This window comes from Ascaphus truei, chromosome 4 (genome assembly GCF_040206685.1).
Source record: "Ascaphus truei isolate aAscTru1 chromosome 4, aAscTru1.hap1, whole genome shotgun sequence".
In the NCBI taxonomy this organism is placed as follows: Eukaryota; Metazoa; Chordata; class Amphibia; order Anura; family Ascaphidae; genus Ascaphus; species Ascaphus truei.
In genome coordinates, this window is record NC_134486.1 from 252,157,185 (window position 1) to 252,184,907 (window position 27,723).

Genomic DNA, 27,723 nt, shown 5'->3' on the forward strand with positions numbered 1-27,723 from the left:
CACAGCCAGTGCCAGTGGGAGCTTTACTATTGGACAGCCTCCCCGGCTGTCCACTAGTAACGCTCCTGCTCCAGTCACGTTCCTTTGCTCCAATCTGCACCGGCTGTGAAGAATGTTTTCAGCTGCTCCCACAGGCTGTAGAATGATATCCTATGCTGCCACCGCCTGAAGGATGTCGCCGTGGGGCAATTTTTTTTTTCCGGGTACCCGGTGCCAATTACCCGGTCATTTTTGGGACCTGGTACAACACTACTACCTACCTTTATGGGGTTAGCAGGCTTGAATAATTTTTAGTATCAAAAGATGCAACTGACTCCTTTGTTATAAGACTAAGGATCAAAATAAAAAAACAATGCCCTTCACCTAGGAGATAAATACTGATGTTAATGTACTTTTCCATTTCGCTTGTAATTACAATAAACTGAATGTTGCATCCCTTCAGCGTAATTAACATAGGTTATGCAGTAATGTTTGGGAAGGTGAGTAAAGGGTCAGGTGGCCTGAACTTTAAGTATATGTACTGCAGTTTGGTTTAATTCATTGTGTTCCTGATCGCACCCTGCTATAAAACAAAAAAAAAGCTAGAATTTGTTAAGGACCAACCCAGTGTGCTTTTTATGGTTCAAATGATTTACAAAAAATTATCTTATTTTAAATCATACAAATTATTAATAAACCATGCACTCCCAACACAGGGCTCTATATCAATATCAGTATTGCTGCAGCCGAGGAGGTATGTGCACGCAAGGATTGACCGTAGGAAGGTATAACGATTAGTAAATATTATGGATGTACCGAGTACCTGGAATTACCCGGCACATTTCCAGCTACCCGGACATTACCCGGACCCGGCAACTGAGAAGTGGGCTCGGCGCCGGGTAATAGCCGGCGTCGGGTAATGTCAGGGTAGCTGAAAATCTTATTCCGATTCCGCCCGACCTCCGCTCCCTCCTGACCTCCGCTCCACCCAACATCCGCTCCTCTTCCGCTCGCCCGACCTCCGCTCCTCTTCCGCTCGCCCCACCTCCGCTCCACCTCTGCAGTGCACCTCTTCCGCTCCCCCCAACTCTGCTCCACCTCCGTTCCCGAATCCTGCTGTCCCACGCCGGTTGAAAGGTAATTAATAAGATTTTCAGCTACCCGGACATTACCCGGACCCGGCAACTGAGAAGTGGGCTCGCCCCGGATAATAGCCGGCGTCGGGTAATGTCAGGGTAGCTGAAAATCTTATTACTTACCTTTCAACCGGCGTGGGACAGCAAGATTCGGGAACGGAGGTGGAGCAGAGTTGGGGGAGCGGAAGAGGTGCACTGCAGAGGTGGAGCGGAAGTCGGGCGCGGAGGTGGGGCGAGCGGAAGAGGAGCGGATGTTGGGTGGAGCGGAGGTCGGGAGGGAGCGGAGGTCGGGCGGAATCGGAACAGGTGCGGAGGTGGAGCAGGAGACACCTCCGATGCTGCCACCGCCACAGGACCCCTGCTGCTTGTCCTAGATGTCGCCGCCACCCTGCAGGTAAGTGTCAAACCGGGTAGCCGGGTAGAACCATTGATTTTGGCCAAGTACCCGTTTTTTTTTTTTTAAATCACTACCCGGTACAACACTAGTAAATATAGAGCTCTAGGACCATGAAACCTAGAGACCTGAAACTTTGCATGCCAAGGGGTGTGCAACTGGGGGTTAATTCATTTCCACCTCCGATTGGTTGTTCCCTCTCCTCAAGTCCGCTGAGTGGTCGGTTTCTCGGAGCGAGGCCTCCGATTGCCAATTGCTTTGCAGGGAGGTATGTGATTGGTCGCCAGGCTGAGCTGGAGGCCTTCTGGGCATTCCTTAGGGGCAGAGCGTAGGCCGCCGGGATGCTGGTGTAAGAGAGGGAGGGGGGAGAGGTGGGCATTTAAGAGAGGGAGTGATAGGGTGTAAGAGAGGAGGAGAAAGAGTGAGCGGGGGGAGAAATATATGGGGGGGAGTGAATGAGAGGAAGGTCACTGATGAGGAGTGAGTGTCACTGAGGGGGAAGGTCACTGAAGAGGGTGGATGTCACTATAATTTGGGGTGGGAGTCAGTGACTGGGGTTTGGTAGTGCAGCCTTGCTCACTGGATGTGGAATTATTGATCGGGTTAAAGAGTGCTTCATTATTGATTAATTCACAGTTTCAAGTCTGCAATGGAAAAGATGACGCCAGAGTACTGTATCCCATTCAAAGCCAGGGTACTTTAGCTAGTAGCAAATAAAGACAGCTATACACAGATATTTAAAGCAACTTAAGCTTGATTTTCAGCCTAGTGCAACAAAAGGAGGGACCAAAGTGTTCTATATATATTGGTGCACATATTCATTGTTTACATTCTTAATTGCAAAAAAGAATCAGATGTTGGCCTTTGGTAATGGTAATTTAACAACAATTTTAATAAAATAATAAAATAAAATAGAGTGTAAGCTCTCACGCGCCGTGCCCTCATTACCTCTTTGTATCTGTTTGTGCATGTTTGTTCTTATTTGTGTGTAACTGTTTATGTTAATATGAAATCTCTGTACCCCCATTGTACCGCGCTGCAGAATGTGTAGGCGCTTTGCAAATAAAAACGATAATAATACAGTGAAGGATCAGTACCTCTGCAATCTTGTCAATGTGTTCTGCATTAACATGCACATCATCATCCCCTCCTAAAGGACAGAAAAGAGAGGGGAGGGGGGGAAGATACAACATACACTTTTAGTTGTCTTTTTGTGTCCCACAAGTACCTGTTTTATGTCTCCTGGTAAATTACAGTGTGCCCTTCAAGAGTAAGCGGAGGTGCACGCAATGCAATGAATCATGGTTGAGACGTATCACACTTGCCTGCGGACTAGAGATGGCTTTAACAGCATTCAAATCAGACCCGGAGCAGAAGGTCTTCTCCGCGCCATAAACAATGAGGCCTTTCCCAACCTGCCAGCTTTCCAGCTCGCTTATCCGTTCCGCTAACTGTATCATCATTGTTCCTGTAATACAATGAGACACAAATGCATTGCACCAGCCGCGCACAGCACCATCGGAGAGGTTTTAATATGCAGTGCTACAAAATGGAACAATGACACTCAAATCTCCAGGAAGCTTAAAGAAACAATCCAAGTGGACCATTTTATGTGCAGTTTTTTTTTCTAACATAGCATTGAAGCGGGGGAGTTGAAACCCCGTTCATTTCAGCTCCGGGGACCCCCTTCTTCCGAAGATATTTACCTCGGTAGGGGGTGCTGGCAGCCGCTGCGCTCGGTTAGCAGGGTTCACGTAATGGCGACATTTCAAAGATCCCGCGCCCTGCAGGCTAATAGGAAGCAGTGACATCATCCGGTTTGGCTTCCTATTGGCCCTCACAACGCAGGAGCTTTAAACTGTGCTGAGATATCGGCACCCATGCAGGGTGTCTGTATATCGAGAAGCGGGAAGCCCCCGGAGCTTACATTTATGGGGTTCAGCTCTGGGGACGCCCTGCTTCAATCCTATGTTAAGAAAATATTTTTTTTAATACGGGCATTCATTGCTCTTTTAATATCAGAGAAGAAACTACGATTTGATGGGGAAATAGTAAAAATATTGACATCAGCAGCTTACAATACAAGTTTGCTGTAAAAGTCTTGTATTGCAGGCTGGCGATGCAAGGTTTTCTTTTTTTTACAATTCCATGCAGTGGTTTAAGCAATATTGAGGCTATAAAATTATATTATTTTATTCTAAAATATATTCCCTTTCCTTTTAAATGAAAGTAGAATTGCAACTTTGTAAATGAAAAAATAATACAAAACGGAACCCTAAATGTGAAAATAGCCAAACGTGACGGTCCTTTTTACCCCCTAGGGCAGCGGTGGTCACCCCTTTTTTTCCCGCTATCCCCTACGTCCGGTTTAAATAAATAGCTGAACCGAAACAACACCAAAAGAAAAAGAGGGATAATAAAAATAAAAAAATATTACAAACAGTATAAACAGTGCTTTAAAGATTATTACATTGTGTTTACGAAAGCTAATTGCAAGTGGTAAGTTTGCTAGGGTGTTTATGTTTTTGCGATCACCAATACGTCCTATTAAATAGTTGTCAGATAAAAAAAAAAAAAAAAAAACAAGGAATCTGGCTTTTTGCTATTATATTTTCATGCAACTTGTTGTTTTAATTGTGGTTTAAAAGTCCAAATATTTTGCATTGACAATAGAGTACAAAGATGTTTCTCACACATTGACTGTATTCATCATTGTGTTGGTCACACTTTTGACCTATCCGATTCTAAGGTACGGTAATAAAGTAAACTCATTTGTTAATAAAAGTTACTTACAGGCATACCCCGCATTAACGTACGCAATGGGACCGGAGCATGTATGTAAAGCGAAAATGTACTTAAAGTGAAGCACTACCTTTTTCCCACTTATCGATGCTTGTACTGTACAGCAATCGTCATATACGTGAATAACTGATGTAAATAACACATGTGTAACAGGCTTTATAGTCTCCCCGCTTGCACATAGCTTCAGTACAGGTAGGGAGCCGGTATTGCTGTTCAGGACGTGCTGACAGGCGCATGCGTGAACTGCCATTTGCCTATTGAGCGAGATGTACTTAGTCGCGAGTGTACTTAAAGTGAGTGTCCTTAAACCGGGGTATGCCTGTATTGAATACTATCACTCTACATGCAGTTTATTATTTTATTGTGTGCACTGCATACTGTATAGGATTTCTCCTCTGGTGTACTTTAGTACAATTATTCTGTTCATCATATAGTCCATATTTATTGCACCCAAGCAGAAACTGCACAAAGGATATTTAAAACCTGTATCTTCATTCACAAATAAACAAATAAAAAATACATTGCAGAATAACTGTGAACTACAGTATTTTGAAGTGAAACTTCTTCAGTGGCACCTACCACATGAGCACAATTCAGTGGCAGAGAATGGAGTTGATGGAGACGGAAGTGACGTCACTGCAGCAGAAGAGGCCATTAGCTACATTCACTGAAATTTTGCCAGCTTCCACCAGCATGTGTAAAACACACCCTCCACCGAGTGAGCCGCCAAACACGCCCTCTCGCCCCTCAGTGAGCCACTGTGCACCCCCCCGTGAGCCGCCGAGCACACCCCCCCAGTGAGTCGCCGAGCAACGCCACCCAGTGAGCCGCCGAGCATGCCCACCCCCCCCATGAGCTGCTGAGCACACCCTCCCCCACCAGTGAGCCGCCAACCACACCCTCCCGCCACCCAGTGAGCCGCAGAGCACACCCTCCCCCCCCAGTGAGCCGCGGAGCACTCCCTCCCCCCCCAGTGAGCCGCCGAGCACACAGTGAGTCGCCGAGCATGCCCTCCCCCCCCCGTGAGCCGCTGAGCACACCCCCACCAGTGAGCCGCCAAACACAAAGTGAGCCGCAGAGCCCCCCCTCCCCCCCCCAGTGAGCCGCGGAGCACTCCCTCCCCCACCAGTGAGCCCCCAAACACACCCTCCCGACCCCCCTGACGCCGAGCCCCCCCTGTGAGCCGCCGAGCACACCCACCCCCCCAGTGAGCGGCGGAGCACACAGTGAGCAGCGGAGCACTCCCTCCCGCGAACTGCCGAGCACCCCCCCCAGAGCCGCCAAGACCCCACCCAGTGAGCCACCGCCGAACACCCCATGTCCACGTACCTCCGCCGGAGGGCTGGCTCCAACAGAAGGCACCAGCAGCAGGACACAGCTGGGGGAGTGAGTGGGGGCTGCTTCGGGCCAGGGGCCCAGACAGACCCACTCCCTCCCCATGTCTCCGTACCTTCGCACCTCCACCAGGGGGGTGGGGGGGAGGGAGTCAGGAGAGAGGGGGGGCAGGACCCTGAGAATAACATACACACAGAGAGACACACACACACAATGACTGACACACACACACGCTGACTGACTGACTGACACACACAATTCAGTTACTATAAATATAGAAGTGCAAATAGCGTTCCAAGTCAAACTTCTTTGCATTTTGGCACTGAAATTGTGTTTTGATTATTAATTAAAAACATCCCCATTACAAATACAATTTCTGTGACAAAAGACACTTAAAATGCGCGTAATCAGCACACACACAACTTTTTTTTTTTTAGGAAGACTGTACCTGTGAACGCATTCATCCGAATGGGGTTATTTAAACACAGCTCTGCAATGCCATTATCTCCTTTAGAGAGGTTCACAGCTCCCCCTGGGAACTGTGCAAGTTTCTCCTTAATTTTCTCCTCTATAAAGCCATGGCTGCTGTTATAAAGGGACAACCCTCTTTGATGGAGCCCTCTGACTTTTGCTCGGCTCAGTGAGCATCTCCAAACGGAACAGGCCATTTCTGAAAGAAATACATGACAAACAATATAAATACAGTCAGTCCTCGGTTATCCGACGCAATGCGTTACTCAAAATGGCGTCTTATAGCGAAACGTTGTAAAGCGAAACCCGTTTTCCCATAGGAACACTGTTTAAATGAAACGTTCCGTTCCTGAAGGCATTTTTAATGCTAAAATACACAAAATATTTTACTCAAACAATAAGATTATGCTGCACACACATACATTAGGATGTAAAGATTCTATTTATTGAATCCAGAACTGTATAATAAAACTGTTAGACATGTTTAAAGGCATAAATATACCACAAAACCTTCACACGGACTGATCTGGATGATTTCCCTGACTGCAGCTTTCTGATTGACATAATGTTGCAACTTTGCAAAGCGTCGTAAGAGCGTCGGATAAGCCATTTTGGCATCGTAAAACCGGCCATAGGGATGCATTGGACAGCGTCGGATAAGCCATTCGTTGTAAAGCGAAGCGTCGTAAAACGAGGACTTACTGTACAGTTGCATGTTTGTGGGGTAGATACTGCGGAGAGGTAAATGTATATGCAGAGTATTCCATTCAGAATACAGTGTTCAAAGTGGTTCTCAAAAGATCTATATGTAAAAAAAACAGTGTTGTGAAGATCTATACAAACATCTCCCATAGGCAGGCCAAGAATAGTACGTTTCAGCCCATATCTTGTGTTTACCAACCTGTTCGATTTGACCAAAACTGTTCCAGTGTGACTTTGCTCCAGCAAGACCGCAACTCCTATTTTCTCCAGTAAACACACAGTGGTGATCTGTCAATCACTGCCGTGGTCAGTGCCCCATAATCCCTGCCAGAAACCACTTGACAGGCTTCAGCGCACTACTTATGGCTACCCTCCGTTTGCGCCACACAAAGTGCCCAGCTTTATGTGAAGGGATGAGTCACTGAAAATAAGCCCTATTAAACTGTACTGCCCTATTAAAAAGTGACTTAAACTTCTAAAAACTAGCAGCCTTGGTTTACTTTAATAAGTGCGAATAGCCCAGTGTCTGTGTATATTGACTCCTGTTTAAAGCACAGATGCAAAACGGCAATAACCCTTTGCTGCTCAGAGAGGCCAGAGGCAATGAAAGGGTAAATTCATCACACACTGCAGCTCAGATTATTCATATTTGTTTGTTAAAGTGTGTTTACTGTTATCACTGTTGGAGAATCAGTTTAATTCATTGGTTCCTCTTTTATGTAAAATGTGTGTGGCGCTGGCTCGGGAGCTAGGCAGGCAGCCCCCCCCGTGCTGCCACACAGATAAATATCATAGAAGATCTCCCCGCCGCACATAGCTTGTGTAAAAACTATTTAAATCTGGTGTTGAATCCATTTTCTATTCTTTGCAATTCCCCATAACACGTTTCGGGAGCAGTGGCCCTTCGTCGGGTATCATGTTTGACACTGAGCACCTGACGAAATGGCACAGACCTCAAAGCGTTGTGTTGTGAGTCATTGCAAAAAAATTAAAAATGTGTAAAAGAAAAAAGAAAATATTTAATACACAACCATGTGCGGCGGGGATATCTTCTATGATTTCACTTATTATACTGCAATGATTTTTAATCGCGATGTCCATTGTGCTGTGTTGTCTCCATAGGTTCCTGGTTGGACGATGTATATCTTTTTGTTCCATATGATACTAGCACACACACTAGTATGTTCTATGACCTTTACTTTCGGAGTGCCTACATACATGGAGAAGGAGCGGCTACGGGGCAGGGACTGTATCTGCAAAATGTCTCTGTAAAGGGCTACTTAAAAACTAGCAGCGCTATACAAGAACAAACAAATGTCATAGGACAAGCTTTCGAGAGTTCTCCTCTCTTCCTCCGGTCAGGAATACTGACATATATATATATAATTAAAGAAAAGACCAGAATGGTCTAATTATCAGCACCAGACAAAATATATGCAAAAATAGAGGGTGTTTATTGACCCATAGCACACAGTAGCCCTATATATTTTTTTTCTATCTAGCACAGACACCCTCTGTAGTACAGGCATACCCCGCATTAACGTACGCAATGGGACCAGAGCATGTATGTAAAGCGAAAATGTACCTAAAGTGAAGCACTACCTTTTTCCCACTTACCGATACATGTACTGTACTGCAATCGTCATATACGTGCATAACTGATGTAAATAACACATTTGTAACAGGCTCTATTGTCTCCCCGCTTGTGCACAGCTTCGGTACAGGTAGGGAGCCAATATTGCTGTTCAGGACGTGCTGACAGGCGCATGCGTGAGCTGCTGTTTGCCTATTGAGCGATATGTACTTACTCGCGAGTGTAGTTAAAGTGAGTGTCCTTAACCCGGGGTATGCCTGTATACTTAAAACTTAGTGTGCAGCCATTTCCTAAATGCAATATATATATATATATACAGTGTTCGACAAACCTATACATTTGCTCGCCCCGGGCGAGTGGATTTAACCCCCGGGCGAGTAAATATTGGCCCAAGCAGCACACGTTTGGTACTAGGTGGCGAGTAGATTTTTTTGTGTGGCGAGTAGATTTTTTGGTGATTTGTCAACCACTATATATATATATATATATATATATATATATATATATATATATATATATATATATATATATATATATATATATATATATATATATATATATATATACTAATATAGTAGGGTCCTGCCCTGAGGAAAATCCATTGGAAACGTTGGAAGTGTTGTCTGCTGATTTAGTGGAAACGGTATCGTACATTTTGTTATTACTTTATGGGACATGCACCTACCTTGATTGAAAGACTATTGGAGTGCCAGCTGTGTGGATTTGGATCTCTATCTATCACTTGTGAGCACATTCACATGTCTTAGGCTGCGTCCCCGCTAGCGCTGAGCGGGCGACGCTTGCCACGGTTACTTACATATATAGATATATGTAAGTCCCCGCTCACGCGGTGCGCATGGGCACACACGCTCACCGGCGCTTATGTAAATGTAACGGGTATTCCCCCCCCCCAATCGCAGATTATACCGTGGGGGTGCAGGAACATACGGTGTTACCATTGGTGTGGTGCATTACCTGTTGGCTCACAGGAGGGCTGAGCTTCCGCCACGGGGAACCTGGGGCAATTACACTAGGGATAATACTTACAATGATGCAGCGCCTCCACCTGCGATGGCTCCCACCAAAGGGGGAGTGGTTCCTCGCAGGACAATCAATAAACACATACACAGTGATTTATATTAACTAATACCTTTACTACATGCATAGAGAATATCATCACATCAATCATAACCTGTGTCCCTCTCACGAGGAGACACTAACCGTGACGTCTCGCAGGACGCTTCCCCAACACTAGGTGATCCCACCCAGTGTCCAAAGAACCCCACCGAATGTCCCGCACTCTTGCAGAGAGTCAATGAGTGACTGCGCAGTCACTATTTAAGCTAAGGGCCCGGTGGTGCACTTAGAACTGTAGATACCTGCCGAGCACTCCGGTGCTCGGATCAGCAACGCTTCACAAAGGGTCAGACGTGCGATGACTCCGTCTGATCCTATCCTGGCAATATTCTCTGTGGACCCCAACGTGGGTCCGAACTCCGTCACTGGAACCGCAGCATCCGCTGAGTCCCTAACTATCTAGGTGGCATTCGCTACACTATAGGCCGTCCCTATGGCACAGCAACCTGTAGTGGCTTTGGGGAAACTCCTAGGGGCCTACAGGGGTAATGACCTGTCCCACTCCCCTAACTAACCAAGTCCCCTAAGCCTCGCTAATCCCAGCGCCTGCAGCAACAAGCTGTGACCCACTGGATGTTGCCAGCCAACGTGCTGCGCAACAAGGTGCCTGCCTGTCAGACCTCACAGCACTAACCGCCGTGACTCTGACAAGGCAGCACTCTACACTAAGGGCAGCGTCCCTATCTTGGGCCTCCCTAAGCACTTACCCACTAAGCTAGTGGGGAGTTGGGGCCTACCTGGGGTGTGGGTACCTATATGGGGCAGGAGCTGCACTCGCTCCCCGCACCCTTCCTTCCCTCACAGCTCCCTGACTCCAACTCTTGTTACCCTTTCTTTCCCAGCTCCCACTAATGTAAGTGGCAGGGTCCCTAACCTGAGGGCTGTCTCTGGCAACACTCACGTCACTGGGGAGCTGAGCTATCTCGGGCCCTGGGGGTGCTGGCCTAGTACAGGGAGTCCCTGACTCCTGTACCCTACCTCCTTCCCTGGGCTGCTCCGGTCTCTGACTGCTAGCTAACGTGCTGTAAGCCCGCCAAATGTATCTCTTCTGCAGGGGCTCCCTAAGCCCTATTGGCTCCCTGGTGTCACGTGGGGCGCGCAAAGGCTCTTGGGATATGTAGTCCCAGCTCAGAGCCTTCCCTGGTAGGCTAGGGCTTCGCGGGCTTTTCCTACCCTGCACTGCGCTTGCGCAAGCTTCCTCTAGCTGCCTCGACTTTCCTTGGTCTTTCCCTGCTCTCGCGCGAGCTATCTGGGGGCCTTTCGCGCTATCGCGTCCCTGCGCATGCGCAACCCGCATCGCAATGGCGGCGCCCTGCTTCACCAGCCGCCGGGACCTTAGAGACGCGATCACGGCCTTAGCAACGGCCCGATCGCGTCCCCGGCAACCGGCCGCAGGCGGGGAAAGCCGCGCTGCTCCCTGCTCCAGCCCCCACCCTTGGAAGCAGCCGTCGGGTCTGTCGGCACCCGCGACCGAGCTGACCAAGGGGAGGAGGGTATCCAGGAGCCACGGGAGCTCCAGGCTACACTCTCCCCCTGGTGAAACTCCAACATCCTCGCTTGGATGGCAGACATAACCTGGTACACAGTTATACAATGAAAATGCAGTGCATATGTTCAACTTATCACTGGTGACTTTAAACATCAGGCTACAATACAGTTCACATACCATACCCGAGGCCAGCTGAGCGTCAGCTGTTTGCTGAGACCATTTGTGGGGTGCCCCTATCTGAACATGTGGGGGTACCTCACTTTTGCGTCCGTGAGCCTCCCCCAGAAAAATTTCTTGGAGAGCACACTCTGGAGTGACAGTCACTGGTTCTTCGCTACCTCCTCCCCCTGGTGGACGGAGTAGCACAATGTCTTTTAAGCAGGCCTTTACCCGGTCATCCGCGGCATGGATGCGGTAGACCAGGAGGCCAGGACCTTTCCCGCGGTCCACTACCTGGTGGATGGAGCGTTCCTCTTTGGGCTCCAAGGAGAAAATTTTCACTACACAGTCCTTGTCCCTACGGACCTGTGAGGCTTCCACTGGGAAGCGAAAACTGAACAACGTCTCTGTCATCAAAGTCGCTGGTTCACCCGGCAGGGGGTAAAGGGTTGATACCTTACCACTGCGGTGATTCACGGTGGCCAACAGGTCCTCGGGGACGCTGTTAGTTCCCACCTCGGCTGTATCGGGACCTGTCCACAACACGTCTGGGACAGTCCACTCACTGACTTGGAACTCGGGAGTGTTGGATCCCAGTCCTGGGACCATTTGGGTCGGAGCGCACGGGCTCATACTCCGTTCAGGAGCCGTAACTCTGGCCTTCTTCACGGCCACCTCCATCCGCGCCTGTGGGGAGCAAGGGGGTTCCTTGCCACTCGGCTGGCTTGCGATGGGTTTCTCTTCTTCAGGCACGATAGGCGGTGGGCACTGGTCCACCCGCATCACTGGACAGCTACCTTCTAAGGAGGACACCTCCACCAGGACGTGATGCAGAGGGGAGCCCTTCGCCCGGGCGACCAGACTTAAGGAGCCATCGTGCTCCGCGGTCACCTGGAGGCTCACCCTCAACACCCCTGGGGCAGTCAACTCACCCTTGTCGTCGGTAGGTACTGGTCCCCATTCTAGGACCGGTGGTACCATAGGAATACGCCGGACCGGCCATTGTAGGGCACACGGGCCCACAGCAGGGTCCGCAACATCGGGATACACTTCCTCTAGGGCACACGGGCCCACAGCAGGCTCTGCATCCGCCGAGATAGTGTGTCCGGTGATTTCACTAAAGTGCTCCGCCGGCAGGCGCATCACCACCGGTGGAACTTCAACCTCGTCCGCTGGGGATATTACGATCGGACCCTCCGCAACGGGCTGATCTGGGTTCTGTGGTTCCTGCTCAGGAACCGGATCTGGAATGTTCACGAGAGCACTCGGGCCCTCAAAAATGTCTATGAGAGGGGTAGAGGGGTTAGCTGTACTGACCGACTCCTCGTCCTCTGCTGGTTCCGCAAGCTGGGGTACAATAGGCTTCAATAGCCGCAAACCGCAGCATTCACAGTGGGACCACCATGTCAATGTCTCTCTAGAACAACCACACGTGGGGATAAAACACTGTGTGCCCGTTTCTCCTTCCACCTCGATGGTCCTGTAGTCGAGTGGTAACTGAGACATGGTGGCTCCCTGGGCATGGGCTTCTTGCAGGCAGGGGCACAGGAAGAGAAGAGCATCTACTCCGGACGCACGCCAGGCCACATACACGCCAGGGTGTACCCCCTGACAGTCTAGCTCGTCTTCCTCATACCTCATCTCATCCTCAGAGGAAGGATAATCCGGTTCCGCATCAGTGTCTTCCTCCCCTACCTCTGATGGTTCTGTAGACTGCGGCAACTCGGGCGAAGGAACTGTACCCCGCAGTCACTACACCGGGGTCCCCAGGTCCATTCACAACTGGGACATCACAGTCAGGACACGGGCATTTAAGACAAGTCTTCCCTTCCACTTCTATTGATACAACCCCGGTTGGTAAAGCAAGGGGATGCAATTCAGCGCCCGCAGGCATACCCAATTCATCTTGGAAGCAAGGACACACCAAAGCGATCGTATTCATTCCTTTTAGTCGCCACTCGCCATACCACGGAGGGCGTGGTATACTGCATCCGTTACTTCCCATAGGGTGAACAATTATGGCGGATAGCTGTTCAAGGCGTCCTCTCCCCCTTGTGGATTCTAGAGGAGGGGCGCTTTCTATCAACGGGCAAGTCGGGCTCTGCACTGTGTCACTCACTTGGCGGGGGTGGGGCTTAGGTTTTCCCGCCATTCCCGGACTGTTTTCTGCAAAGTCATTCTGTGACTTGAGCGCGGCGCCACGTGCATGTTGCCAACTGGGAGAAAGCTGCCATGGCGCGGGGTCAGCGTATACTAAAGGGTAGCCCTCAGGGGGGCACCCAGGCATAAACAATACGGACGGGGCCTCTGCCAGGCATATATCCTTAAAGGGGATTGCCACAAAAAGTATGGTTTTCCAGGTGGACGTGGGATCTTGTTCTGCAGCTAAGTCACATGCGTATGGCCACCCGGGGATTTTACGCATATGCTTACAGACTTCTATATCTGATAGATGTGCGGGAAGGCCTCCTACGGCCACCACACGACGGGGGCTAAAATCTTGCCTCAAAGCCCAGGCAAGGACCTCGCGTCCGGACTTCACAAACATGGTGGACAACAAAAATTGGAATTGGACAATTTGGAAAAATCTGAACAGGGCACCCCAGGTCTATCTCAGCAGCGCCTCCAAATGTAACGGGTATTCCCCCCCCCAATCGCAGATTATACTGTGGGGGTGCAGGAACATACGGTGTTACCATAGGTGTGGTGCTTTACCTGTTGGCTCACAGGAGGGCTGAGCTTCCACCACGGGGAACCTGGGGCAATTACACTAGGGATAATACTTACAATGATGCAGCGCCTCCACCTGCGATGGCTCCCACCAAAGGGGGAGTGGTTCCTCGCAGGACAATCAATAAACACATACACAGTGATTTATATTAACTAATACCTTTACTACATGCATAGAGAATATCATCACATCAATCATAACCTGTGTCCCTCTCACGAGGAGACACTAACCGTGACGTCTCGCAGGACGCTTCCCCAACACTAGGTGATCCCACCCAGTGTCCAAAGAACCCCACCCAATGTCCCGCACTCTTGCAGAGAGTCAATGGGTGACTGCGCAGTCACTATTTAAGCTAAGGGCCCGGTGGTGCACTTAGAACTGTAGATACCTGCCGAGCACTCCGGTGCTCGGATCAGCAACGCTTCACAAAGGGTCAGACGTGCGATGACTCCGTCTGATCCTATCCTGGCAATATTCTCTGTGGACCCCAACGTGGGTCCGAACTCCGTCACTGGAACCGCAGCATCCGCTCAGTCCCTAACTATCTAGGTGGCATTCGCTACACTATAGGCCGTCCCTATGGCACAGCAACCTGTAGTGGCTTTGGGGAAACTCCTAGGGGCCTACAGGGGTAATGACCTGTCCCACTCCCCTAACTAACCAAGTCCCCTAAGCCTCATTAATCCCAGCGCCTGCAGCAACAAGCTGTGACCCACTGGATGTTGCCAGCCAACGTGTTGCGCAACAAGGTGCCTGCCTGTCAGACCTCACAGCACTAACAGCCGTGACTCTGACAAGGCAGCACTCTACACTAAGGGCAGCGTACCTATCTTGGGCCTCCCTAAGCACTTACCCACTAAGCTAGTGGGGAGTTGGGGCCTACCTGGGGTGTGGGTACCTATATGGGGCAGGAGCTGCACTCGCTCCCCGCACCCTTCCTTCCCTCACAGCTCCCTGACTCCAACTCTCTTTACCCTTTCTTTCCCAGCTCCCACTAATGTAAGTGGCAGGGTCCCTAACCTGAGGGCTGTCCCTGGCAACACTCACGTCACTGGGGAGCTGAGCTATCTTGGGCCCTGGGGGTGCTGGCCTAGTACAGGGAGTCCCTGACTCCTGTACCCTACCTCCTTCCCTGGGCTGCTCCGGTCTCTGACTGCTAGCTAACGTGCTGTAAGCCCGCCAAATGTATCTCTTCTGCAGGGGCTCCCTAAGCCCTATTGGCTCCCTGGTGTCACGTGGGGCGCGCAAAGGCTCTTGGGATATGTAGTCCCAGCTCAGAGCCTTCCCTGGTAGGCTAGGGCTTCGCGGGCTTTTCCTACCCTGCACTGCTCTTGCGCAAGCTTCTTCTAGCTGCCTCGACCTTCCCTGGTCTTTCCCTGCTCTCGCGCGAGCTATCTGGGGGCCTTTCGCGCTATCGCGTCCCTGCGCATGCGCAACCCGCATCGCAATGGCGGCGCCCTGCTTCACCGGCCGCCGGGACCTTAGAGACACGATCGCGTCCCCGGCAACCGGCCGCAGGCGGGGAAAGCCGCGCTGCTCCCTGCTCCAGCCCCCACCCTTGGAAGCAGCCGTCGGGTCTGTCGGAACCCGCGACCGAGCTGACCAAGGGGAGGGGGGGTCTCCAGGAGCCACGGGAGCTCCAGGCTACATAAACAAAAAAAATCTAACTTTTCAGCACGCTCAATGCTTCCCCCCCCCCACGTGCGCGCGTAAATTACAGGGCACCCGGCGCTCATGCTTGGAGCGCTCTCCAAGCATGAGCGCGCTCAGCGCCAGCAGGGACTCAGCCTTAGGCCTTGCCCCCGCTGCCTACTGCAGCGCCCGCCAGACGAGAGCCCTCCCCTCAATGGCGCCGGGCCCGCTGCGAGGGGGGGCCGCAGTGCTGTGGCGAGAGTTTCTCCTGCTCTCAATAGAATTGAGAGCAGGACTCGCGACGGAGTGATAAGCCACGCCCCCGGCAGTTCAGCCAATGAGGGTGAACCTGCCTGGTGACGTCAAGGCCACGCCCCCGTCACGTCCCCCCCCACCCCCGAACCCGGTCTCTCTTCCTGCAGTGAGCTGCAGACCAGGGAATCGTCTGCACGCGCTGCCAATCTCGCGGGTGCGCGTTGCAGCGGAGTTACCGGGGCCTTAGCCTTAGGCAGGTATGCAACCCTGGCTTTCACCATTATCACCCAGCATACAGTGTTTCGACTGCACCAAGGGATTCTGGGAAATTAAATGCAATATAGATATATCTATATATACAAATACACACCAAACAAAGTGATGTAATATAAATCATGCAGTGGCATATATGAGTATTAGGAGTCACATTTTGGCATAGGGAAAGTGGGATGAACACCATAAGAGTTATTCTAATTGGTTTTAATCTGTAGAGCTCACATCTGTCAGTAAAACTGATATGTTGCTGTACTGTGTGTAACATGGGAGTTGTCCCAACTGTTGAGAAGTGTGTCTGTGTAATACAGCAAATGCCATGTTGTGTTGAGGGTCTGTTAACTTATTTTTTACGATCATCATGAAACCTCCCCACACAACTCGGCATTAATCGCCTTATTATAATGTCCCATAATAATGTAATGGGTTTCAGCCCTGCAGGGAAGTGTGTAATAGGGGTCATGCTGACGGGTTAGTTATTAATCTGTAGGAGGTGTTGTTGTGTACATCTGATAGATACAGATCGTCAGTGTCAGTGTGTCTAATATCTGCAGTGAGTACAGGACGCTGGGATCACTTCTTCTCTCCGTGCACAATACATCACAGCATTCATTCACACTCACCTCTGCAGCTCGTGCTGCAAAAACACACTTCCGGGCGGCAACTGCATACAGCACAGACAGTTCCTAGCACAGACACAGCACAGACAGTTCCTAGCACAGACACAGCACAGACAGTTCCTAGCACAGACACAGCACAGACAGGTCCTGTCACACACACAGCACAGACAGTTCCTAGCACACACACACAGCACAGACAGGTCCTAGCACACACACACAGCACAGACAGGTCCTAGCACACACACACAGCACAGACAGTTCCTAGCACACACACACAGCACAGACAGGTCCTAGCACACACACACAGCACAGACAGGTCCTGTCACACACACAGCACAGACAGTTCCTAGCACACACACACAGCACAGACAGGTCCTAGCACACACACACAGCACAGACAGTTCCTAGCACACACACACACAGCACAGACAGGTCCTAGCACAGACACAGCACAGACAGGTCCTGTCACACACACAGCACAGACAGTTCCTAGCACACACACACAGCACAGACAGGTCCTAGCACAGACACAGCACAGACAGTTCCTAGCACACACACAGCACAGACAGGTCCTAGCACACACACAGCACAGACAGTTCCTAGCACACACACAGCACAGACAGGTCCTAGCACACACACAGACAGGTCCTAGCACAGACACAGCACAGACAGGTCCTAGCACAGACAGGGTTCTGTCTGTCACTCACACACACACACACACACACACAGCACAGCACAGCACAGCACAGACAGTTCCTAGCACACACAGGTCCTAGCACACACACAGCACAGACAGGTCCTATCGCACACACACACATACAGCACAGACAGGTCCTGTCACACACACACACACAGACACACACACACACACACACGTCCTAGCACAGACAGGTCCTGTCACACACAGCACAGACAGTTCCTCGCACACACACAGCACAGACAGGTCCTAACACACACACAAACAGTTCCTAGCACAGACAGGTCTTAGCACACACACACACACACACACACACAGGTCCTAGCACACACACACAGCACAGACAGGTCCTAGCACACGCACACACACACACACACACAGCACAGACAGGTCTTAGCGCACACACACACACACAGCACAGACAGGTCCTAACACACACACAGTTCCTAGCACACACAGCACAGACCGTTCCTAGCGCACACACACACACACAGCACAGACAGGTCCTAGCACACACACACACAGCACATACAGTTCCTAGCACACACACACACACACATAGCACAGACAGGTCCTAGCACACACACACACAGCACAGACAGGTCCTAGCACACACACACACACACACACACACAGCACAGACAGTTCCTAGCACACACACACAGCACAGACAGTTCCTAGCGCACACACACACACACACACACACACAACACAGACAGTTCCTAGCACACACACAGCACAGACAGTTACTAGCACACACACACAGCACAGACAGTTCCTAGCACACACACAGCACAGACAGTTCCTAGCACACACACACACAGCACAGACAGTTACTAGCACACACACACAGCACAGACACACACACACAGCACAGACACACACACACACACACACACACCACAGACAGGTTCTGTCTGTCACTCACACACACACACACACACACAGCACAGACAGTTCCTAGCACACACAGGTCCTAGCACACACACAGCACAGACAGGTCCTATCGCACACACACACACACAGCACAGACAGGTCCTGTCACACACACACACACACACACACACACACACGTCCTAGCACAGACAGGTCCTGTCACACACAGCACAGACAGTTCCTCGCACACACACAGCACAGACAGGTCCTAACACACACACACACAGTTCCTAGCACAGACAGGTCCTAACACACAGCACAGACAGGTCTTAGCACACACACACACACACACACACACACAGGTCCTAGCACACACACACAGCACAGACAGGTCCTAGCACACGCACACACACACACAGCACAGACAGGTCTTAGCGCACACACACACACACAGCACAGACAGGTCCTAACACACACACAGTTCCTAGCACACACAGCACAGACCGTTCCTAGCGCACACACACACAGCACAGACAGGTCCTAGCACACACACACACAGCACATACAGTTCCTAGCACACACACACACAGCACAGACACGTCCTAGCACACACACACACACACACACAGCACAGACAGGTCCTAGCACACACACACACACACACAGCACAGACAGTTCCTAGCACACACACACACACACACAGCACAGACAGTTCCTAGCGCACACACACACACACACACACAACACAGACAGTTCCTAGCACACACACAGCACAGACAGTTACTAGCACACACACACAGCACAGACAGTTCCTAGCACACACACAGCACAGACAGTTCCTAGCACACACACACACAGCACAGACAGTTACTAGCACACACACACAGCACAGACAGTTACTAGCACACACACAGCACAGACAGTTCCTAGCACACACACACACAGCACAGACAGTTACTAGCACACACACACAGCACAGACAGTTACTAGCACACACACAGCACAGACAGTTCCTAGCACACACACACACAGCACAGACAGGTCCTAGCACACACACACAAAGCACAGACAGTTCCTAGCGCACACACACACACACAAACAGCACAGACAGGTCCTAGCACACACAAACACACACAGCACAGACAGTTCCTAGCACACATACACAGCACAGACAGGTCCTAGCACACACACACAGCACAGACAGGTCCTAGCACACACACGCAAAGCACAGACAGTTCCTAGCACACACACAGCACAGACAGGTCCTAGCACACACACGGCACAGCACAGACAGTTCCTAGCGCACACACACACACACACACACACACACAGCACAGACAGTTCCTAGCACACACACACAGCACAGGCAGTTCCTAGCACACACACACACACACACACACACACACACACACACACACACACACACACACACACAGCACAGACAGTTCCTAGCACACACAAACAGCACAGACAGTTCCTAGCACACACACACAGCACAGACAGTTCCTAGCACACACACACACAACACATACAGTTCCTAGCACACATACACACACAGCACAGACAGTTCCTAGCACACATACACACACAGCACAGACAGTTCCTAGCACGCACAGCACAGACAGTTCCTAGCACACACACACACACAGCACAGACAGTTCCTAGCACACACACACACACAGCACAGACAGTTCCTAGCACACTCACACAGCACAGACAGGTCCTAACACACACACACACAGTTCCTAGCACAGACAGGTCCTAACACACAGCACAGACAGGTCTTAGCACACACACACACACACACACAGGTCCTAGCACACACACACAGCACAGACAGGTCCTAGCACACGCACACACACACACACACAGCACAGACAGGTCTTAGCGCACACACACACACACAGCACAGACAGGTCCTAACACACACACAGTTCCTAGCACACACAGCACAGACCGTTCCTAGCGCGCACACACACACACACACAGCACAGACAGGTCCTAGCACACGCACACACACACACACAGCACAGACAGGTCTTAGCGCACACACACACACACACACAGCACAGACAGGTCCTAACACACACACAGTTCCTAGCACACACAGCACAGACCGTTCCTAGCGCACACACACACACATAACACAGACAGTTCCTAGCACACACACAGCACAGACAGTTACTAGCACACACACACAGCACAGACAGTTCCTAGCACACACACAGCACAGACAGTTCCTAGCACACACACACACAGCACAGACAGTTACTAGCACACACACACAGCACAGACAGTTACTAGCACACACAGCACAGACAGTTACTAGCACACACAAAGCACAGACAGTTCCTAGCACACACACACACAGCACAGACAGTTACTAGCACACACACACAGCACAGACAGTTACTAGCACACACACAGCACAGACAGTTCCTAGCACACACACACACAGCACAGACAGGTCCTAGCACACACACACAAAGCACAGACAGTTCCTAGCGCACACACACACACACAAACAGCACAGACAGGTCCTAGCACAGACACAGCACAGACAGGTCCTAGCACAGACACAGCACAGACAGGTCCTACCACAGACAGGTCCTACCACAGACACAGCACAGACAGGTCCTGTCACACACACACACACAGCACAGACAGGTTCTGACACACACACACACACACACACACCACAGACAGGTTCTGTCTGTCACTCACACACACACACACACACACACACACACACAGCACAGACAGTTCCTAGCACACACACAGCACAGACAGGTCCTATCGCACACACACACACACAGCACAGACAGGTCCTGTCACACACACACACACACACACACACGTCCTAGCACAGACAGGTCCTGTCACACACAGCACAGACAGTTCCTCGCACACACACAGCACAGACAGGTCCTAACACACACACACACAGTTCCTAGCACAGACAGGTCCTAACACACAGCACAGACAGGTCTTAGCACACACACACACACACACACACACACACACACACACAGGTCCTAGCACACACACACAGCACAGACAGGTCCTAGCACACGCACACACACACACACAGCACAGACAGGTCTTAGCGCACACACACACACACAGCACAGACAGGTCCTAACACACACACAGTTCCTAGCACACACAGCACAGACCGTTCCTAGCGCACACACACACAGCACAGACAGTTACTAGCACACACACACAGCACAGACAGTTACTAGCACACACACAGCACAGACAGTTCCTAGCACACACACACACAGCACAGACAGTTACTAGCACACACACACACAGCACAGACAGGTCCTAGCACACACACACAAAGCACAGACAGTTCCTAGCGCACACACAAACACAGCACAGACAGTTCCTAGCACACATACACAGCACAGACAGGTCCTAGCACACACACAGCTCCTAGCACACACACACAGCACAGACAGGTCCTAGCACACACACGCAAAGCACAGACAGTTCCTAGCACACACACAGCACAGACAGGTCCTAGCACACACACAGCACAGCACAGACAGTTCCTAGCGCACACACACACACACACACACAGCACAGACAGTTCCTTGCACACACACACAGCACAGGCAGTTCCTAGCACACACACACACACACACACACACACACACACACACACACACACACACACACACAGCACAGACAGTTCCTAGCACACACAAACAGCACAGACAGTTCCTAGCACACACACACAGCACAGACAGTTCATAGCACACACACAGACAACACATACATTTCCTAGCACACATACACACACAGCACAGACAGTTCCTAGCACACATACACACACAGCACAGACAGTTCCTAGCACGCACACACACACAGCACAGACAGTTCCTAGCACACACACACACACAGCACAGACAGTTCCTAGCACACTCACACAGCACAGACAGGTCCTAACACACACACACACAGTTCCTAGCACAGACAGGTCCTAACACACAGCACAGACAGGTCTTAGCACACACACACACACACACACACACACACACAGGTCCTAGCACACACACACAGCACAGACAGGTCCTAGCACACGCACACACACACACACACACACAGCACAGACAGGTCTTAGCGCACACACACACACACAGCACAGACAGGTCCTAACACACACACAGTTCCTAGCACACACAGCACAGACCGTTCCTAGCGCACACACACACACACACAGCACAGACAGGTCCTAGCACACGCACACACACACACAGCACAGACAGGTCTTAGCGCACACACACACACACAGCACAGACAGGTCATAACACACACACAGTTCCTAGCACACACAGCACAGACCGTTCCTAGCGCACACACACACACACACACAACACAGACAGTTCCTAGCACACACACAGCACAGACAGTTACTAGCACACACACACAGCACAGACAGTTCCTAGCACACACACAGCACAGACAGTTCCTAGCACACACACACACAGCACAGACAGTTACTAGCACACACACACAGCACAGACAGTTACTAGCACACACACACAGCACAGACAGTTACTAGCACACACACAGCACAGACAGTTCCTAGCACACACACACACAGCACAGACAGTTACTAGCACACACACACAGCACAGACAGTTACTAGCACACACACAGCACAGACAGTTCCTAGCACACACACACACAGCACAGACAGGTCCTAGCACACACACACAAAGCACAGACAGTTCCTAGCGCACACACACACACACACACACACACACACACAAACAGCACAGACAGGTCCTAGCACAGACACAGCACAGACAGGTCCTAGCACAGACACAGCACAGACAGGTCCTAGCACAGACAGGTCCTACCACAGACACAGCACAGACAGGTCCTGTCACACACACACACACACAGCACAGACAGGTTCTGACACACACACACACACCACAGACAGGTTCTGTCTGTCACTCACACACACACACACACATACAGCACAGACAGTTCCTAGCACACACAGGTCCTAGCACACACACAGCACAGACAGGTCCTATCGCACACACACACACACAGCACAGACAGGTCCTGTCACACACACACACACACACACAGACACACACACACACACACACGTCCTAGCACAGACAGGTCCTGTCACACACAGCACAGACAGTTCCTCGCACACACACAGCACAGACAGGTCCTAACACACACACAAACAGTTCCTAGCACAGACAGGTCTTAGCACACACACACACACACACACACAGGTCCTAGCACACACACACAGCACAGACAGGTCCTAGCACACGCACACACACACACACACACAGCACAGACAGGTCTTAGCGCACACACACACACACAGCACAGACAGTTCCTCGCACACACACAGCACAGACAGGTCCTAACACACACACAAACAGTTCCTAGCACAGACAGGTCTTAGCACACACACACACACACACACACAGGTCCTAGCACACACACACAGCACAGACAGGTCCTAGCACACGCACACACACACACACACACAGCACAGACAGGTCTTAGCGCACACACACACACACAGCACAGACAGGTCCTAACACACACACAGTTCCTAGCACACACAGCACAGACCGTTCCTAGCGCACACACACACACACAGCACAGACAGGTCCTAGCACACACACACACAGCACATACAGTTCCTAGCACACACACACACACACACAGCACAGACAGGTCCTAGCACACACACACACAGCACAGACAGGTCCTAGCACACACACACACACACACACACACACAGCACAGACAGTTCCTAGCACACACACACAGCACAGACAGTTCCTAGCGCACACACACACACACACACACACACACAACACAGACAGTTCCTAGCACACACACAGCACAGACAGTTACTAGCACACACACACAGCACAGACAGTTCCTAGCACACACACAGCACAGACAGTTCCTAGCACACACACACACAGCACAGACAGTTACTAGCACACACACACAGCACAGACACACACACACACACAGCACAGACACACACACACACACACACACCACAGACAGGTTCTGTCTGTCACTCACACACACACACACACACACAGCACAGACAGTTCCTAGCACACACAGGTCCTAGCACACACACAGCACAGACAGGTCCTATCGCACACACACACACACAGCACAGACAGGTCCTGTCACACACACACACACACACACACACACACACACGTCCTAGCACAGACAGGTCCTGTCACACACAGCACAGACAGTTCCTCGCACACACACAGCACAGACAGGTCCTAACACACACACACACAGTTCCTAGCACAGACAGGTCCTAACACACAGCACAGACAGGTCTTAGCACACACACACACACACACACACAGGTCCTAGCACACACACACAGCACAGACAGGTCCTAGCACACGCACACACACACACAGCACAGACAGGTCTTAGCGCACACACACACACACAGCACAGACAGGTCCTAACACACACACAGTTCCTAGCACACACAGCACAGACCGTTCCTAGCGCACACACACACAGCACAGACAGGTCCTAGCACACACACACACAGCACATACAGTTCCTAGCACACACACACACAGCACAGACAGGTCCTAGCACACACACACACACACAGCACAGACAGGTCCTAGCACACACACACACACACACAGCACAGACAGTTCCTAGCACACACACACACACAGCACAGACAGTTCCTAGCGCACACACACACACACACACAACACAGACAGTTCCTAGCACACACACAGCACAGACAGTTACTAGCACACACACACAGCACAGACAGTTCCTAGCACACACACAGCACAGACAGTTCCTAGCACACACACACACAGCACAGACAGTTACTAGCACACACACACAGCACAGACAGTTACTAGCACACACACAGCACAGACAGTTCCTAGCACACACACACACAGCACAGACAGTTACTAGCACACACACACAGCACAGACAGTTACTAGCACACACACAGCACAGACAGTTCCTAGCACACACACACACAGCACAGACAGGTCCTAGCACACACACACAAAGCACAGACAGTTCCTAGCGCACACACACACACACAAACAGCACAGACAGGTCCTAGCACACACAAACACACACAGCACAGACAGTTCCTAGCACACATACACAGCACAGACAGGTCCTAGCACACACACACAGCACAGACAGGTCCTAGCACACACACGCAAAGCACAGACAGTTCCTAGCACACACACAGCACAGACAGGTCCTAGCACACACACAGCACAGACAGTTCCTAGCGCACACACACACACACACACACACACACACACAGCACAGACAGTTCCTAGCACACACACACAGCACAGGCAGTTCCTAGCACACACACACACACACACACACACACACACACACACACACAGCACAGACAGTTCCTAGCACACACAAACAGCACAGACAGTTCCTAGCACACACACACAGCACAGACAGTTCCTAGCACACACACACACAACACATACAGTTCCTAGCACACATACACACACAGCACAGACAGTTCCTAGCACACATACACACACAGCACAGACAGTTCCTAGCACGCACAGCACAGACAGTTCCTAGCACACACACACACACAGCACAGACAGTTCCTAGCACACACACACACACAGCACAGACAGTTCCTAGCACACTCACACAGCACAGACAGGTCCTAACACACACACACACAGTTCCTAGCACAGACAGGTCCTAACACACAGCACAGACAGGTCTTAGCACACACACACACACACACACACACACACACAGGTCCTAGCACACACACACAGCACAGACAGGTCCTAGCACACGCACACACACACACACACAGCACAGACAGGTCTTAGCGCACACACACACACACAGCACAGACAGGTCCTAACACACACACAGTTCCTAGCACACACAGCACAGACCGTTCCTAGCGCACACACACACACACACAGCACAGACAGGTCCTAGCACACGCACACACACACACACAGCACAGACAGGTCTTAGCGCACACACACACACACACACAGCACAGACAGGTCCTAACACACACACAGTTCCTAGCACACACAGCACAGACCGTTCCTAGCGCACACACACACACACACAACACAGACAGTTCCTAGCACACACACAGCACAGACAGTTACTAGCACACACACACAGCACAGACAGTTCCTAGCACACACACAGCACAGACAGTTCCTAGCACACACACACAGCACAGACAGTTACTAGCACACACACACAGCACAGACAGTTACTAGCACACACAGCACAGACAGTTACTAGCACACACACAGCACAGACAGTTCCTAGCACACACACACACAGCACAGACAGTTACTAGCACACACACACAGCACAGACAGTTACTAGCACACACACAGCACAGACAGTTCCTAGCACACACACACACAGCACAGACAGGTCCTAGCACACACACACAAAGCACAGACAGTTCCTAGCGCGCACACACACACACACACACACACACAAACAGCACAGACAGGTCCTAGCACAGACACAGCACAGACAGGTCCTAGCACAGACACAGCACAGACAGGTCCTAGCACAGACAGGTCCTACCACAGACACAGCACAGACAGGTCCTGTCACACACACACACACACAGCACAGACAGGTTCTGACACACACACACACACACACACACACACCACAGACAGGTTCTGTCTGTCACTCACACACACACACACACACACACACACAGCACAGACAGTTCCTAGCACACACACAGCACAGACAGGTCCTATCGCACACACACACACACACACAGCACAGACAGGTCCTGTCACACACACACACACACACACACGTCCTAGCACAGACAGGTCCTGTCACACACAGCACAGACAGTTCCTCGCACACACACAGCACAGACAGGTCCTAACACACACACACACAGTTCCTAGCACAGACAGGTCCTAACACACAGCACAGACAGGTCTTAGCACACACACACACACACACACACACACACACAGGTCCTAGCACACACACACAGCACAGACAGGTCCTAGCACACGCACACACACACACACAGCACAGACAGGTCTTAGCGCACACACACACACACAGCACAGACAGGTCCTAACACACACACAGTTCCTAGCACACACAGCACAGACCGTTCCTAGCGCACACACACACAGCACAGACAGTTACTAGCACACACACACAGCACAGACAGTTACTAGCACACACACAGCACAGACAGTTCCTAGCACACACACACACAGCACAGACAGTTACTAGCACACACACACACAGCACAGACAGGTCCTAGCACACACACACAAAGCACAGACAGTTCCTAGCGCACACACAAACACAGCACAGACAGTTCCTAGCACACATACACAG

General features: G+C 51.0%; 1 protein-coding gene across 3 annotated transcripts in view; it reads right to left on the minus strand.

Annotated features, from left to right (window-relative positions):
- ECHDC1 (ethylmalonyl-CoA decarboxylase 1) overlaps positions 1-27,723 on the minus strand; it is a 52,091-nt gene that overhangs the window by 6,804 nt on the left and 17,564 nt on the right. Inside the window, exons 1-5 of one of the 3 annotated variants that reach the window (XM_075597267.1) lie at positions 16,713-16,783; positions 6,820-6,919; positions 6,095-6,316; positions 2,835-2,977; positions 2,607-2,659 (exon numbers count right to left, since the gene is read on the minus strand). In XM_075597267.1, the coding sequence (XP_075453382.1) occupies positions 2,607-2,659; positions 2,835-2,977; positions 6,095-6,316; positions 6,820-6,832 (431 nt within the window). In that variant the 5' untranslated portion in view covers positions 6,833-6,919; positions 16,713-16,783. Of the gene's footprint in view, positions 1-2,606; positions 2,660-2,834; positions 2,978-6,094; positions 6,317-6,819; positions 6,920-16,712; positions 16,798-27,723 lie in introns of those variants that run through there. The other 2 variants (XM_075597268.1, XM_075597269.1) reach the window with 2 other exon arrangements.